Source organism: Salvelinus fontinalis, chromosome 18 (genome assembly GCF_029448725.1).
Source record: "Salvelinus fontinalis isolate EN_2023a chromosome 18, ASM2944872v1, whole genome shotgun sequence".
NCBI classification, from domain to species: Eukaryota; Metazoa; Chordata; class Actinopteri; order Salmoniformes; family Salmonidae; genus Salvelinus; species Salvelinus fontinalis.
The window spans coordinates 17,743,348-17,762,126 of NC_074682.1; the positions used below are offsets into that span (position 1 = coordinate 17,743,348).

Genomic DNA, 18,779 nt, shown 5'->3' on the forward strand with positions numbered 1-18,779 from the left:
TGTAGCCTACTTTTCAAACACTGGACACATAAACATTCCGAGAAGAACTGACTCATACAGTCGCTGCATTGGCTTTATAGAAACCACAGAGACTCCTCAGTGAAGTATCAGCAATCCCAGGCTGACGCTTCCCCTCCCCCTAAAGATGGCCTAACCGTGTGCTGAAACTACCAGAGCTAGCAGAGCCCAGAGCAAAGCGTTATCTTCCTCCGCACACCAACCAAACACACATTAACCATAGGCTCCCCCGTGGCTGTTCACCACATACAGCAATTACCACACACTCATCTGTCATATCTCTTTCTCTCTCTCTCTCTCCCCATCTTTCTAACACACAGTGTAGCTTCAGTAAATATGCATCCCATCTTAATCACACAGCAATCCCATGTGTGATGGCAGGAAACATTATCTCGCCATGAGGTCTTTCTGAGATGCTGCAATGTTTGTTTCCATGCTATTCTAGTTAAGCCAGGGCTGAGCTGGACAAACACCATCAACTGTATAAAGTCTGGTGCTCCAGGCTCTGATCGTTTTGTGGTGCAATGAGCCTGTTTTCTATTTACCTCCTGATTTTTGTTATGAACAGCAGAACCTGGAAACATTGAGAAGGATTTATATTCAACACTTTGAATGCAGAATCCACTGAATTGAAAATGGTAAAGTAATACCTGCGAAGAATATTTATTTATTTATTTGGAATGGAAAAGAGAGAGACAGAGAGGGAGAAAAGAGAAGGAGAGAGAGGGAGAGCTGAGATTAAAATGCTGCCTCACCAGAGGGGTTGAAAGATGACCTATAATTTGCATGAAAGATGAATGGTATTTACTATACTCCACGAAACATTGATTTCTCCTCACATTGTGTGCTGAGCGTCTACATCTGTGTTAGTCATTTCTATAGGGCCAGTCAATTGTAGGTGCCTGTCAAACATGTCTCAGAGACACTAACTCTGCCCTCATTATAAACAGCATAATGGCTTTCTGTGCAAGATATATAAATAGCTCCAAGTCATTTCTACCACCGTTACAGTACCTTAGAGACAAGATGTCTATTGATAAGACAGTGGCAGACAGTGGCAGACAGTGGCAGACTTCTCCATCTAATTCATAAGGTCATCATCGTAAAAGCTAAACTGATACAATTTGAACCCAACTTAAATAGCAGGCCTTAACTTGGCAGCCCTTCAGTGTGATCCAGTATGTGTAGGGAGTAAGAGAGCCACATGGGCTAAAGGAGAGGCTCAGGGTTAATATGGAGCTCCAGATCCATTGAATCCAGGCCAGGACATCTCTCTCTTAGTGACCATGGCAGCTGGAAAAGTTCCATTCTAAGGGCTGGGATCCATTCCTCACTACCCAGCGGTCCACTCCAACCCTACCTCCCCCTTTCCTACTTCCAACACTAAAATCACAACCACAGCCACTTCATGACCCCTCCTGTTTCCCCTCCTCTCCTGACGAGAACTATGGAGGGGATGCGGATTATTATAGCAGGACGGTGGTCCCTGGGTAAATGACCTACAGTGCAAGGCCTGGTCATCACAAAAATGTCTGTCTGTCTGTCATACTTATTTTGCCTCTATGGCCTATTTATTGTCTTACCTCCCTAATCTTACTACATTAGCACACACTGTACATACACTTTTTCTATTGTGTTAATGACTGTACATTTGTTTATCCCATGTGTAACTCTGTGTTGTTGTTTTTGTCGCGCTGCTTTGCTTAATCTTGGCCAGGTCACAGTTGTAAATGAGAACTTGTTCTCAACTGGCCTACCTGGTTAAATAAAGGTGAAATAAAATAAAATATTATTGGCACAATCATGATGGATCAAATTCTACATTAGAGGTCTTCACGGGACAAAAACGTTTTCTATGTCACGGGTCTGAGAGTCTGATATGATTGTCATGGGTCTCGGGTATGTCTAATTTTAACTGACTTGTAGTGTCAGTCAATTAACTGACTTAATTGACTGACACTACTCTGAGTAAGTGAGTGAGTGAGTGAGTGACACAGAGAGCAGGGTGTAACGATCATCTTCGGGAGAAAGAGAGGAGGACCAAAGAGCAGCGTGGTAAGTGTTCATGATGATGATTTTAATTAAACTCAGAACACTAAACAAAACAATAAACGATGTGAACAAACGAAACAGTACCGTGTGGCGACAAACACTGACATGGAAGACAAACACCCACAAACCAAAAGACAAAACAGGCTACCTAAATATGGTTCCCAATCAGAGACAGCATCTAACACCTGCCTCTGATTGAGAACCATATCAGGCCAAACACAGAAACAGACAAACTAGACATACAACATAGAATGCCCACTCAGATCACACCCTGACCAAACAAAACATATAAACATACAAAGCAAACTATGGTCAGGGCGTGACACAGGGAGAAGACGCAATAGTAGATAGCTGCCAAAGCTAGGTTATTTATCATTCAATATGATTACATCGTACCTGTCTTGACGCCATCAAACCAGGAGAAGCTAGCTAGCTAGGCTAATTCAGGCTGCATGCACTTTCTCGTCCTACACAGTCACAAATAACAACATCTCAATTCAGAATATTAAGTAGCAGCCTACCATTTGGCTCTTGGTTGTTGTAGCCTATCCTCAGTGGTGGAAAAAGTACCCAATTGTCATACTTGAGTAAATGTAAAGATACCTTACTAGAAAATGACTCAAGTAAAAGTGAAAGCCACCCAGTAAAATAATAAAGTAACCCAGTAAAATACTACTTGAGTTAAAGTCTAAAAGTATTTGGTTTTAAGTAAACTTAAGTATAAAAAGTTAATGTAATTGCTAAAATATACTTAAGTATCCAAAGTTACAGTAAAAGTATGAATAATAAAAAATTCCTTATATTAAGCAAATCAGACAGCACAATTGTATTTTTTATTTTATTTACAGATAGCCAGAGGCACACTCCAACACTCAGAAATAATTTACAAACAAAGTATTTGTGCTTAGTGATTCTGCCAGATCAGAGGCATTAGGTAAAACCAGGGATGTTCTCTTGATAAGTGTGTGAATTGGACCATTTTCTGTCCTGCTAAGCATTCAAAATGTAACAAGTACTTTTGGCTGTCAGGGAAAATGTATGGAGTAAAAAGTACATTATTTTCTTTAGGAATGTAGTGAAGTAAAAGTAAAAGTAGTCAAAAATATAAATAGTAAAGTACAGATACCCCCAAAAACGAATTAAGTAGTACTTTAAAGTATTTTTACTTAAGTACTTTACACCACTGCCTATCCATCTCCTTTAACTTTTAATTCCATAATTTTAATTCCATGTTCCATTGATTATATATCTCCTAACTTTTGCCACACATGGAGGCTCCATGACAGTACCCTATTGCTGCTTTGATGACGTATGATTGGCCAACAACAACAACAAGCTACACGTGCCACACGTCACTCTCGTGAAAAGCAAGAGCAGCAGAATCAATTATACAATTTCTCTCTTTCTACTGCTGCAGTCGCATTTGGATCTGTATGGATCCTGCTGGACAAGTCAGTTAAAACTACACATACCTGAGACCTGTGACAATCATATAAGATCCGACTCAGAGCGTGACAATACTTAGAATTCTGGATTCGGACCCGCTTGGTACAAGTGGATCCGTGAAGACCTCTGTTCTACATGACAGATCTCTTAAAGCATAATCCACCTTTACATTGAGGTTAAGAACAAGTTCTTATTTACAATGATGACCAGTGACGACTGGGAAGCGCGGTGCAATAAATACATGAACAAAAAAACATTGAAATCCTAGGACAAGACAGACATCACAACACAGAAGCACAGGGACATTATGACAAACACAAAGTCAGTACAGAACAACATGGGCCAGCATCCCTGTGTAACGCTTTCATGACCTTGTAGAGACCAATTGTGTTAGTCATTTCATCGAATTGAGGCTGTTCTGAGGGCAAAAGGGGGTGCAAGTCAATATTAGGAAGGTGTTCTTAATGTTTTGTACACAGTGTAGAACGCATATGATGAGACGTGTAAAGGGAAAACAGGGCAGAATGATAAAGCATGTCTAGATTCTCAAGGGCTCCCTTGCATGCTGACCTGTAGATGACACCCCCATAGTCAAGCATCCACACAGGGGTAGTTACAGTGTGTCTTAGATTGAACCTAACACATGTCTGACAGGTAACACAATGTAACACAATGTTTGAACACCTTGACAGATGAGCGAACATAATTGAATGTTGTCCCAGTTGAGTTTTGAGGGCATGCCTGAAGTTTCAATGGATAGTTAAAGCTGCAATGTGTACATTTTTGGGTGACCCGACCAAATTCACATAGAAAGTTATAGATCTGTCATTCTCAATGAAAGCACGTCTAAGAAGCGGTAGATATGTTCTATCTGCGATATTTCTATGCTTCGCGTTCTTAAGTTTTGTTTTGGAGTATTTTACTTTAGGTTTTGTACACCAGTTTCAAACAACTGAAAATACATTATTTTTGGTTATTGAAAATATCTTTCACAGCAGTTTAGATGGCACAATGATTCTCTACACTATACATGGAATGGACTTACTTGAAATGAATCAAGCCAAAAATGTACATTTTCGAATGTTTTTTTCCTATGTCTTGGCTTTCCTGCAGGTGTTGGGGGTATGGATCAATAGTTTTCACTGGATAACGGGGAACTCTCCCTGCCTCCCTCTGCCTCTCTCTGCCACCCCTCTGGCCCTCCAGTGCCCCTCTGTCTGGCACCATGTCCCTCCAGCCTCTAATAGTCAGCAGCACTCTTCTACTCTCCAATCAATCTACAGTACCCCAACAATCGGTGTCTGTGTCTCTAATCCATCACTCATTTATTTCCAAATCAATCAGTCATGGGAGTCCTATCTCACCAGACCAGTAACAAACCCCCAAACTGGGTATAATGAGCTGATTGTTTTAATGAAGAGGCCTGATCAGTCCTTACACAGAGAGATGAGCCTGGCTGAAGTCCCAGGGATACTAGCCATTTTGTAATGGCAGTAATAAGGCTGGGGAAGGTCAACAGAGCTGGAATAATGAAGCCAGTGTGTGATGATTGAGGGGCCGAGACAGAGACCCCAGATCTGAGGTCAGTTTCACAAGCCATTATTTTTTATTAATCGCTGCTCTGCACAGTACCAGACTGGCTCTTGATTAGCTATACAGACACTATTGTTTGGCCTCTCAATTATTATATGTCCAATATTATACACTCATAATGACTACCCAGGGACTACAGCCTGTATTTATGGAATCTGAAAAGTGTATATTGGCGTGTGTAAGTAATGTATGTGTATGTGCTTCTGATAGTGTTTTTTTTCTTGAAGTGTGCCCGAGTGGTCGTTGTAGAACTGTATCACCTCTGGTGAGAGTTTTTTAATTTCCCATGACTTGTCAATTGTAACCTGTACAATTGCTATTGCAAAAAGAATGTTGACAATGGATGGAACTTTAAAGTGTCCAGACGTGAAGTAGTAAATGTGGAACTATGCAGAGCGTGGAACACAAAGAATAGCCCTGGCTGGCTGAATGACTGGCTGAGCACTTCCTGTCTTGTCAGTTGAATTGTCAAGTGTCCAATGATGTCCGCTTTTGCGGAAGAGTTTTGCGGAATGCAACAAAATTGGAGGACGTTAGCTACCTGGTTCCGTTCAATAATAAATAAAAATACATTTAAAAAACTCTGACTCATGCAGCCGTTAGTATTTGTACAGTTTTTACTTTGCTCCTGTCGGCGGCGGGCGTGCAGCAAGAGAGGAGGCATTGTTTTTCTACAGGAGCTACAGCTCTGTTCTGCTGACCTTGTATTGGCACCAGGTTGAGGCCTTGCAGGCTTACTCATCACAAGTGGGTCTATAACTGAGTAAAGCATGCTGGGAAAGACAGAGGTCTTCCAATAAGTGAATTTGATGTTCATTTTGTGTGACTTTGTTTAGATGTCATTGGATTTAGACTTTGCACTGTCAACCGTGAGGCAAGGTAATCGTGGAAAGCCAGGTCTGAAGCATTGTTTTAACGCATCCACACACACATACACAGCCAGCATAAGTGTGTGTGTATAAAGAATGCATCTCCTCTGTATAGTCTGAGCAGTGTGTACAGTAGAAGAACATTATTTTATTCTTGCCTTTTTTGATGATCCTGCTGCATCATATTATGAAATGCATTGAGTATACCAAACATTAAGAACAGCTTTGTAGTATTGAGTTGTACCACCTTTTGCCCTCAGAACAGGCTCAATTCGTTGAGCATGGACGTTGAGCATACAAGGTGTCGAAAGCGTTCCACAGGGATGCTGGCCCATGTTGACTCGAATGCTTCCCACAGTTGTGTCAAGATGGCTGGATGTCCTTTGGGTGGTGGAATATTCTTGATACACACGGGAAACTGTTGAGTGTGAAAACCCCAGCAGCGTTGCAGTTCTTGACACAAACCGTTCAAAGGCACTTAAATATTTAGTCTTGCCCATTCAACCTCTGAATGGCATCCATACACAATCCATGTCTCAATCGTCTCAAGGCTTCTATATCCTTCTTTAACATGTCTCCTCTCCTTCATCTACACGGATTGGAGCGGATTTAACAAGTGACATCAATAAGGGATCATAGCTTTCACATGGATTCACCTGGTCAGCCTATGTCATGGACAGAGCAGGTGTTCTTTATGTTTTGTATACTCAGTGTATGTAGCATGTCACATCTTCAGATATAATGAAGTAAGTATTCTCTTTGAAACATTGGTATCACTAATGATGGCAATGGCCTTGCGTAGTCTTTTGAAGGGCCTTTTTTAACTATGTAGTTTAGTCCGAGTGCTTTTGATATTCTGTAGCTATTTAGATGGTTCTTTTGATCAGCAGAGTGTGTGGAGGAATCAGGCATCTCTTTCCACCCTTGAAGTAGCTAGCGTCCATGTGTCGTTTCTCCCTGGACGTTGCTCAAATGTACCATGACAACCTGTCATGCTCAGTATTACTCGCCCACAGCCAAACAGAAGGGTTTATTCTCCATCAGTGGCTAGCACCACACTTAATATGCCCAAAAGGGAAAATAAATGTGTGTCTGTGTGTGTACTGTACAGTATGTCTATGTATGAGAGAAAGTGTGTGTGTATTGCTTGTGACAAGAGATCATCACTGTTACAGTATAAATAGTATGTGTGCTGTCTGTGGCAGGGTGCAAACAGCATTCTGGATGTGTGTGTGTGTGTGTGTGTGTGTGTGTGTGTGTGTGTGTGTGTGTGTGTGTGTGTGTGTGTGTGTGTGTGTGTGTGTGTGTGTGTGTGTGTGTAAAAAGTATGTGTACAGTGTTTGTGCGCTTGCATTTATCATAGCAGGATAAAGGCAGTGGTGCAGTGACAGGCGCCTAATTTGAGCATATTGCATTGGCCTAGCATGGGCTGTGAGAAATAAGCCTGAGTGTTTGACTTGTTAAAAGGGATGTTCCTCACTAAAATCCTTGTTGGCCCTGACATAACTGGGACGTAGTTCTACTTGTCAAAGCTAATAATCAATTCCCATGCAGGGATAAGCTTACAGCACTCCCCCACCAAGTATGTGAGGCACCAGCCTCCAACACAAGCACCACATTCCCATGCATTAATAAATACCCCAATCATTTACCAATCCCAGAGGAAGAATCACACAAATACACATCTCGCATATCCACAAAGGAGTAAATATTACATATAAAAGAATGTAACTGGAACTGCTAATGACAGTTAATACACCTAGGATGCTGTCTCAAAGGAGAGTAATCGATCTCTACGTCTTGCCACTCAGTACAGGACTTGGTGCACGTGTAGGGAAGATAGGGTGCTGAGTGTGTGTGTCTGTGTCTAAGTGGCACGGCCGTTTAAAGGAGTGAACCAAGGCGCAGCGGGATTTGAATCCATCCTTCTATTTATTAAACAAAGAACACTAACAAACTCACAAAACGTGAAGCCAACATAATGCTCACAGGCAACTAAACAAGGACATCACCCACAAAACCAACTTGGAAAATGGCAACCTAAATAGGCTCCCCAATCAGAGACAACGATAAACAGCTGTCTCTGATTGGGAACCCACTCAGGCCACCATAAACCTACATACCCCGAGACAATACAAGATCCCCATAGATAACCAAAATACCTAGACAAGACAAAACCCCCTAGACAATACAAAAACTTAACAAACCACCCCTTGTCACACCCTGACCGAACCAAATAATAAAGAAAGCACATATAACTAAAGTCAGAGCGTGACACTATGGGACAAACACAGCAGGTATCCACTGGAGGGTAAGATGAGCCCTGCTGGGTAGCAGCATCGTTACTCATCGTAGATGCAGCATTAATAATTGGAGACCTGGGGATGAGTTCCATCTGGGCCAGCGTACCCCACCATGCCCCACCCCACCACTGAGGGGACAGTCACGGGACATTGACCACACAGGTCTATAATATCTCACAGAGTTGAACAGGGGCCCGCAGGCTCCACACAAACAACTTTCAGAGAGAGTTCACACACTAGTTTTAACACTTTCATTGATTTTCCTTGATTGCGGACTCTTTTGTTACCTGTGAATTGCAGCAACTGGTTCTATTCCCTGAGCCGACTAGGTAAAAAAAATATGTCTATGTGCCCTTGAGCAAGGCACTTAACCCTAATTGCTCCTGTAAATCTCTCTGCATAAGAGCGTCAGCTAAATTACAAAAAAGTAAATGCAAAGTTATGATCATCTGAGTACAAAATGGCATCAATTTTTCTCTGTAATTTCACCTGCTTCTATGAAAGAGGGATAGGCACCATTGGCATGCTCCCTCCCTCCTTCTGGGGTGCTGTGGTGCTCACTGCTGGAACATCGCTGCTCAGTGACTTGTCAGTTCCATTTCCATCCCCTCTCTCTATATAACAGGCTGTTAATTAATACAGTAACAGGTACAGGGATTCTTTCCTCACTGCAGGAGCCAGGAGCACCGAGGCATGAAGTGTGAGCATCTCCCAGCCCTCCCTTCCCTCCTCTGCATCCCCCTATCCCATTCTCCTACCGTCTCCATTCATTCTCCCCTCCCCACCACCTCACTCCCAATCCTCTCAACTCTCCTCATATCTTTATCATATCAAACTCTATCACACCAAGGCAATGTAAGAATATCAATCAGTCTAACATACTGCACTATATCCTTTCATTCAGGTGCGTTTTTCCTTTGTGAAATGCACTTAATAACATGCTGGGTGCGTTCCTATGCTCAGACATTGTGGATGCTTAACAGAGCTTAATAACATGCTGGGCGCGTTCCTATGCTCAGACATTGTGGATGCTTAACAGAGCTTAATAACATGCTGGGCGCGTTCCTATGCTCAGACATTGTGGATGCTTAACAGAGCTTAATAACATGCTGAGCGGGTTCCTATGCTCAGACATTGTGGATGCTTAACAGAGCTTAATAACATGCTGGGCGCGTTCCTATGCTCAGACATTGTGGATGCTTAACAGAGCTTAATAACATGCTGGGCACGTTCCTATGCTCAGACATTGTGGATGCTTAACAGAGCTTAATAACATGCTGGGCGCGTTCCTATGCTCAGACATTGTGGATGCTTAACAGAGCTTAATAACATGCTGGGCGCGTTCCTATGCTCAGACATTGTGGATGCTTAACAGAGCTTAATAACATGCTGGGCGCGTTCCTATGCTCAGACATTGTGGATGCTTAACAGAGCTTAATAACATGCTGGGCGCGTTCCTATGCTCAGACATTGTGGATGCTTAACAGAGCTTAATAACATGCTGGGCGCGTTCCTATGCTCAGACATTGTGGATGCTTAACAGAGCTTAATAACATGCTGGGCGCGTTCCTATGCTCAGACATTATGGATGCTTAACAGAGCTTACAACGTCTGGATAGGTGTTTGAAGTATCAGCTAAAGCAATATACAGTTGAAGTCAGAAGTTCACATACACTTAGGTTGGAGTCATTAAAACTTGTTTTTCAACCACCACAAATGTCTTGTTTACAAGCTATAGTTTTGGCAAGTCGGTTAGGACATCTACTTTGTGCATGACACCAAGTCGACTGTGCCTTTAAGCAGCTTGGAAAATTCCAGAAAATGATGTCATGGCTTTAGAAACTTCTGGTAGGCTAACTGACATAATTTGAGTCAATTGGAGGTGTACCTGTGGATATATTTCAAGTCTTACCTTCAAACTCAGTGCCTCTTTGCTTGACATCATGGGAAAATCAAAAGAAATCAGCCAAGACCTCAGAAAAAATATTGTAGACCTCCACAAGTCTGGTTCATCCTTGGGAGCAATTTCCAAATGCCTGAAGGTACCACGTTCATCTGTACAAACAATAGTACCCAAGTATAAACACCATGGGTGTCACGCCCTGACCGTAGAGAGTGTTTTATGTCTCTATTTTGGTTTGGTCAGGGTGTGATTAATTGGGTGGCAGTCTATGTTCTATGTTCTATGATTTCACTTTCATTAAAAGATGTGGAACTACAAGCACGCTTCGCCTTGGTCGATTTATGACAGGAAGTTTGAGGATAGCGAGCGTGACAATGGGACCACGCAGCCGTCATACCGCTCAGGAAGAAGACTCGTTCTGTCTCCTAGAGATGAACGCACTTTGGTGCAAAAAGTGCAAATTAATCCCAGAACAACAGCAAAGGACCGTATGAAGATGCTGGAGGAAACCGGTACAAAAGTATGTGTATCCACAGTAAAACGAGTCCTATATCAACATAACCTGAAAGGACGCCCAGCAAGGAAGAAGTCACTGCTCCAAAACCGCCATAATAAAGCCAGACTACGGTTTGCAACTGCACATGGGGACAAAGATCATACTTTTTGGAGAAGTGTCCTCTGGTCTGATGAAACAAAAATAGAACCGTTTGTCCATAATGACCATCGTTTTGTTTGGAGGATAAAGGGGGAGGCTTGCAAGCCGACGAACACCATCCCAACCATGAAGCACGGGGGTGGCAGCATCATGTTGTGGGGGTGCTTGTGGGGGTGCTTTGCTGCAGGAGGGACTGGTTTGAAAGAAAATTATGTGGATATATTGAAGCAGCATCTCAAGACATCAGTCAGGAAGTTAAAGACTGGTTGCAAATGGGTCTTCCAAATGAACAATGACCCCAAGCATACTTCCAAAGTTGTGGCAAAATGGCTTAAGGACAACAAAGTCAAGGTATTGGAGTGGCCTACACAAAGCCCTGACCTCAATCCTACTGAAATGTTGTGGGTAGAACTGAAAAAGCATGTGCGAGCAAGGAGGCCAACAAACCTGACTCAGTTACACCAGCTCTGTCAGGAGGAATGGGCCAAAATTCACCCAACTTATTGTGGGAAGCTTGTGGAAGGCTACCCAAAACGTTTTACCCTGTCACGCTCGTTGATGGAAGGATCGGACCAAGGTGCAGTGTGGTAGGCTAACATCTTACTTTTATTAAAATGAACACCGAAAAACAACTAAATACAAAACGAACATAAAGTTCTGCAGGCTACACAGCAACGATACAAAATCAAGATCCCACAAACTAAGGTGGAAAAAAGGCTGCCTAAGTATGATCCCCAATCAGAGACAATGATAGACAGCTGCCTCTGATTGGGAACCATACCAGGCCAACATAGAAAATACAACATAGATTGCCCACCCTAGTCACACCCTGACCTAAGCAAATAGAGAATAAAAAGGCTCTCTAAGGTCAAACAATTTAAAGGCAATGCTATCAAATACTAATTGAGTGTATGTAAACTTCTGACCCACTGGGAATGTGATGAAAGAAATAAAAACTGAAATAAATCCTTCTCTCTACTATTATTCTGACATTTCACATTCTTAAAATAAAGTGCTGACCCTAACTGACCTAAGACAGGAATTGTGAAAAACCTGAGTTTAAATGTAATTGGCTAAGGTGTATGTAGACTCCCGACTTCAACTGTAGGTCATAGTAATTTGTCAGTCAATGACACAGTTGATGACATGGCACGCAACCATTGTTTGTTGCGTCACATCGCCTTAGCTGTGGAACACGCCGGCTTTCTTAAATTTAGTAACTCAACCAAGTTCGGAGTCCTTAGCCTTAGGAGCTCAGTTCAGAACTTTCAAAAAGTTTACGCAGTTGGTTCCAAGGATTCATTTGCTTAGCTTTGTCTGTCTCGTGTGTCAGATGTAGCTAAACAAGCCTATGAAATGGATTGAAGAGGGCAGACATACGCCTCCTCATAGTATCCTCATTCATGATGACGACTGTGTCGTTCCTTTGTGAGGACAGCCTAGATTACTTTAATCTTTGAGGAGTTTGAGGTGAAACAATAAACTGCATCAGGATAAATGAGTTCTGAAGAACTTAACTTCTCTGTTGTGTTCTGTTCTATCTCACTGGGCTTGTGACTGCCTGTGGTCCTTTACTCTGTTTCCCTGTAACTGCGTCACTCCGTTGATTATTTTCCTCAGGCATTTCAGGTGTCAGCCCAGGGGTTCCCAGACTTGTGTTTTTAATTTTTTTATTTATGAACCTAAGCTGCCTTGGGCCATGCAATATTCAACATGGTTAATTCTCATGTGCTCAGCTGTGCATCTGAGGTATTGCTTGTCTCCCACAATCCTTTGCAGCACTCACCCAGATTCAATTTAGTCTCCAATTTAGAGTGCTTTGAAATTATCTTAATTGACTTCATTAGGACATTAGGAGAGTCATGCATAGAGTATATTATTTGAAACTTTTGAAGTTTACCAGTAAACTACCAGAATGTTGGCATCTTTCAAGGATCGTAGACTAGTATCGAGTGGCCCTTTAGGGATACTTCAGATTATCACAGGTGTAATTATCTCTGCCCCTCTGTGTGGCCTTATCACATGTAAACTACATGAAATAATTCAATAACATTCTTTTTTTATAAAAAAATGGAACGACAAAGCTGTAAAACATTATCGTAAATATAAAACATCAACACCCTTGGTCGTTTAATATGAGGATTTCAGCATGAAATATCCTTCATATTTTTTTTTACACTGATTTATTTTACTATGTCAATATGTACTTGTTGTAAATGTTGTGGCGTCAAACTGGTGACAGTTGTGAAAAAAGTAAATAGTTGGACAAGTTGCAAAGGTAATTGAAAATAGTGCCTTTGTCCTTTCATTAATTAGACTATTTTATCTTGAACAATATGGTGTATCTACATGGACAATATGGACGAGATATAAAAATGAATAGTATATATGACTACATTTTTTGAAAGGTATTCAAGTATAAATTACCTACATTTCTACAGATTGCCATAGATTTTCAGTTAATTACAAAAATTACTGAAGATTCCAGTAACGTGGGTAAAATACCGGTAGCTTTGCAACCCTACTCGTGCAAGAATGAACCGCATTAGGTAGAAAGCTGTTGAAACACCTCAGCATGTGGCAGTCTCATTCAAAAGTGTGTAAAAGCCAGCAATATTGTAATGCCAATCAGCTATAAATTATTTTAAAAAGGTACCTCTACACTACATTTAGAGAAGTACTTCTTTTTAGAATGTTAAGCCATATGTGATATTAAAAAGTGAAAAACATGCTATGAACATGTCCTTACCATCCACACAGGAGGGTTTGTTGCGTGTTGTCCCGGCCACCTTTCCCGGTAGACAGGAGCACTTGACAGTCTGGGAGCGCTCCTCGATACGGTTCTTATTACAGCACCGGTGGGCTGCGATCACCTCACACGTACCTCCTTCTGAGGACACAGACAGAGGGACAGAGACACGTGGTTAGCCGACACATGGAGCTGAGGAGTTTGGTTGGTTAATTATTGTGGAACATATACTACAACGTCAAGAGTAGGGTTAATGTTCGATGATGTTTGGTATATGTACAAAATGGTGTTAGAAATTAAATAGATCCCTGATGTGAATTCTATATAGAACAAATTATTGACAGTGTGCTATAAAAATACATTGTACTAAATAGGCCCATAATGCTTTTAAAATGAGTTTCTGGTTACTCTGGTTTTTTCTGGTTACTCACTTCATCTTTTTAAATGACTACATTTATCTGAGGGTAAATACCTTTCTGTTGTTTTTAACAACCTGAACTTAATTAAATCATGAGTTCATATAATCACATAGTACACATTTAAAAAATACTGCTGAAAATAAATGTAAGGCACATAACATGCAATTACTATGTTATCCTCTTCACCACAGCATGCGCTGCAAATTGCCCCTAGAGGCATTTAGATGATTCTAATTTGACTCTCAGGGTGTTCCTCAGTCCATTACAAATCACTCCCTGATGAGGAAATCATGCTCTGCTCTTGCATTAATGTGGCTCTCCTTGCATCTCTGAGAGCCTGCATATGATAATCATCTGTTCCAGTAGGTTCAGGAGTGAAGGCCTGGAGAAACTGAGAAATTAAATCTCATTATTACAACACACACCAGGCCTTAACCAGGCTGACTCGGTTAAACCAGCCTCCACTAACAATGGCTCTCCTACAGAGGTGACATCATTTACAACAACTGCAGCACAATGGACCTCGTTGTGACAAAAGAGGGTGTCAAAATAATGTGGAGGAGAAATGTGCCACTGATGGGTCAAAGTAACAATAGGGATCACTCTGGGGAGGGAGGGGCTGATGGAGCCTAGGGACGTCCCTCCTCTCCCAAAAATGGAGAGAGGAGAATGGAGAGAGAGGATGGATAGAGAGAGAGAGGGCAGGGGCCTGCCAGAGCCCCGACTGGGCGGTGAGTAATGAGGGAGCCACTGGAAGTGCCCCTTTCACATAGTTATAAAGTGGCGTGCTAATGCAGCCAGCGGAGCTGCAGGAGAGGGGCCCTCCATCACCGTGTTGCCCTCTCCTCACGCCCCGGGAAAAACTCTTCATCTTCCTCTGACAGCCATCACCACAGACACCATGGTCCAACAATTAAACTGGAGCTCACAGAGGAGAGAAGAGAGGGATGATCAGAGGGAGAATAGGTAAAAGGGAGCCCAAGAACTTTTCCTCTTTTGTAGCAGTGTGATTTTCTTCATGGTGGTATTGCATTTTAAACATGGTGGTAAAATCGTTATATTGTCTTATTGGAGGATGGCTGTGTAAATGTTTGAAGTGGCTGGATCTTAAAAAAAATATCTGAGCTGAGCTTGGTAACACTTTTCTGTTCACATTTTCATCAAGGTCTGCCATGCCCAGACCACAGGCAGTGGAGACTGGGATTAAAAGGAGTACATTTGCAGTTATGTTGGCCACTGCTGTCCTGCAGAATTAATGTCACTCTCCACAAGCTTAGTTTTTGATACAGTATATCGGGCCATGAGGCATAACACAAACCATAAAAGTGAGGAAAGAATCCCTTGAGTGCACTATATTTAAACCCCAAAACTCACAATATGTTGGATTTATTCAATATTCTACTGGTAGTTTCCTGCCTGGAGACATGCTTTTAAGCCTGTTGTAGAGGCAGCCCTCACAAAATGCCCACCTTCAAGTCCTGACTACGTTGGGAATTTTTATCATACCCCCTGGCCTTTTGTCGATGTTGGTCAAAAATCACAATGATTCCATCAGACTCCTAAATGCTGAAATTACATTGCTATGAGGAATCAATTATTATGTCAATAAGAAATGCAAACCGGTGTGATGAACATGTTCGAGTGTCCTCTCTTCATTTGATCACTAGGCTTCTAAAGTTTGTAATTTCCACTTAAATATGTCATACTTGATTTGCCCTAATGAAAAATGTATCAACTCCTGCAAATATTTCCATTATTTATAATCCACATAATTCACATCCTGATGCTGTAGGATTATTTTTCTGATGTGAGAAACTGGTCAAATTAAGATTGGACATCTGTATGAACTGCATTTCAAAGGACATTCAAAGAATATGGTATCATCTCTTCTTCCAAACTCATCTCTTCTATCTCCCCTCCATATGGGATATTTGATCAAAACATAGAACTTGCGTGTGTGTTTGTGTATGTGTGTGTGTGTTCTTGCATTTGGGCGTGCCTGTGTGTGTGTGTATCTGCATGCATGCGTGTGTGTGAGTGTGTGTGCGTGCCTGTGTGTGTGTGCACGCGTGTGTGTATGTGTACGTGTATGCGCACGCCTGTGTGTGTTATTTAGCTCCAGACCCTGGGGTGAGATAAGCAGCTCTATGTCCAGCCATCAGCCAGGTGGACATTAGAGCAGTTAACTCAGTACCATCTGTGCAGACAGAGAATGTGAGCAAAACAATAGACCTGATCGGACACCATGGGACCAGAGGGGAGTGATATGCAGAGGACAAATGGCCACTTGGACAGTACATTATGCTGTCCACATACAGTACACCTAAGCTCACTTGGACCATGTCAGCACGGGGCTAATACTTGTCTATTCTCTTTGTGTGTGTGTTGCATGCCTGTGTGCTGCATGCCTGTGTGTGTGCGTCTGTTCCTGGCCTGTGTGTACACATTTGTGTGTGTGTCTGTGTATTTGTCTTTGTGTATGTGAATGTAAACGAGGTGCACTGTACATGTATGTGTGTATGCGCGCGTGCATGTGTGTTTTGATGGATGGACCGTTCACAGGCTGTCACCCAGCTAGAAGGGTTAATTCAAACAGGTAAGATGGGGTGGGTGGTTCTGCTTTCTACCCTTTGGTGGGATGAGGTGAAGGGCATCAATGAGAGCATCGACTGGTCATTTTTCTCCTCGGAGCCCACAGTGACAGCAGTCATTAGGCGAGTGGTTGAGGTGATTATGTTTAAGGAAATCAATTCTTCATTGTTTTCAGCGTAGCCCAACGGCCAATTAAAACCCCACTAACGAAGGAGCGCTGGAATATGAAGAGAGAGAAGAGATGAGAAATGGAAGCTTACAGATCAGAGTCATTATTCACAGTAATGAATGAACCGCTCATGATTAAAAAGCAAAGAAACCCAAGTTTGAAAGCAGTAGTAAGGTAGGATTGGATGTGTGCTGCATGGTGTGTATTGTATACACCCACGCATATGCACATTCCAGTATGAATCTCCTATGGCAACATCAGATGAAGAGAAAAGTCACTGGAAAGAGAAGGAGCTTTGTGTTTTGACACTTTGGGGGACAGGGGTGTGCGAGCTACCAACTCCCCTCTCACTAAATCTGTCCAGTTCAGACATGGAGACAATAGCACTGTTTTTGTCTATGTCAGCGCAGAGATAACAGAATGCCTCCCCAGGAAACCAAAATTGTGACTTGTTTTAGGAAAGTAGGCGTATGTCGCGCGTCAATTCTTCATAGGAGAATTCTTTTTTTATGTACATTTTTTGGGGGGCAGAAATGCCTTCTGGAACATGTGAACTTTCATGTTCCTTAATTACAAACTTGAATGCCATCTGTAAATACAAATAAAATTGTTAAATTATGAGCTTAGTTGGTTTAGCCATGGAACAAGACTGGAACCTTCCCGGTAGCCATGATTGGATGAAATAATGGATGGGCTGGACATGCCGAGAGATGACTTTGGATTGGTCTGCCATGTAGCATGCTTCAGTCTATAACATGACCTGCTCAGTATGTGTAGGTAATACTTTCTAACGTGTATTTTTTGAAAGATTTCAAAGGTCAAAGAACGTCAAAATCAGTGGAATGCCCGGTGGAAGCAGAGTATGACAGCAAATGAGATGGAGAAAAATCTGCCGTTTGATTGTAAATATGTGGAGTGAGTTAAAAAGAGAACACACAGGCTGTTTTATAAAACACCTGTCTCCGGATTACATCTTAAAACTAAGGGCAACCATGGCATCTGTGACAGAGAGGGAGAAGCATTCATCCTTGTATACGACTAAAAGAGTCTAGCTAGCCACATTTTAAGATATTACATGTTTCTAGTTTTGTCAGAAAGTAATTTTCATGCAAGTTAAAGCGTATTGTTAGCTAGCTAATGTTAGCAGGCTGGCTCGCTAGCTAACATTACGTGTATGATCTGTGTAGTAATATTATTCGTATCTTAAAGCCATTTGCATTCTTAGGTATAGCCTTATGCTAGCTAGCTAGCTAACATTGACTCTAGTTGATTAGCTACCTGCAGATTCACGCAGGGTAGTAACATTATGAGTTGGGATTAAGGTTCATTGTTTAGCTAGCTAGCTAGCTACATGTCTAAATAAAAGACTCCACTATGCAAGTAACCATTTCATAGTACCACTTACACCTTCTGTATCCTGTGTTTGTGACATACACTACCGTTCAAAAGTTTGGGGTCACTTAGAAATGTCCTTGTTCTTGAAAGAAAAGCACATTTCTTCCATTAAAATAACATCAAATTTATCAGAAATATAGTGTAGACTTTGATAATGTTGTAAATGACTATTGCATATTTTTAATATAATATCTACAAAGGCTTAGAGAGACCCATAATCAGCAACCATCACTCCTGTGTTCCAATGGCACATTGTGTTAGCTAATCCAAATGTATACTTTTAAAAGCCTAATTGATCATTAGAAAACCCTTTTGCAATTATGTTAGCACTGCTGAAAACTGTTGTTCTGATTAAAGAAGTAATAAAGCTGGCCTTCTTTAGACTAGTTGAGTATCTGGAGCATCAGCATTTGTGGGTTTGATTACAGGCTCCAAATGGCCAGAAACAAATACTTTCTTCTGAAACTCGTCAGTCTATACTTGTTCTGAGAAATGAAGGCTATTCCATGCGAGAAATTGCCAAGAAATTGAAGATCTCGTACAACACTGTGTACTACTCCCTTCACAGAACAGCGCAAACTGGCTCTAACAGGAATAGAAAGAGGAGTGGGAGGCC

General features: G+C 41.8%; 1 protein-coding gene across 4 annotated transcripts in view; it reads right to left on the reverse strand.

Annotated features, from left to right (window-relative positions):
* The window catches only part of LOC129815102 (chemokine-like protein TAFA-1), a 305,286-nt gene that overhangs the window by 19,539 nt on the left and 266,968 nt on the right, over window positions 1-18,779 (reverse strand). For 3 of the 4 annotated variants that reach the window (XR_008753390.1, XR_008753391.1, XM_055868472.1), the window contains exon 3: window positions 13,589-13,729. Coding sequence is in view for 1 of the 4 variants with exons in the window: in XM_055868472.1 (XP_055724447.1) it covers window positions 13,589-13,729 (141 nt within the window). In the remaining 3 variants the exon portion in view is untranslated. The remainder of the gene's footprint in view (window positions 1-13,588; window positions 13,730-18,779) is intronic. The other variant, XR_008753392.1, reaches the window with a different exon arrangement.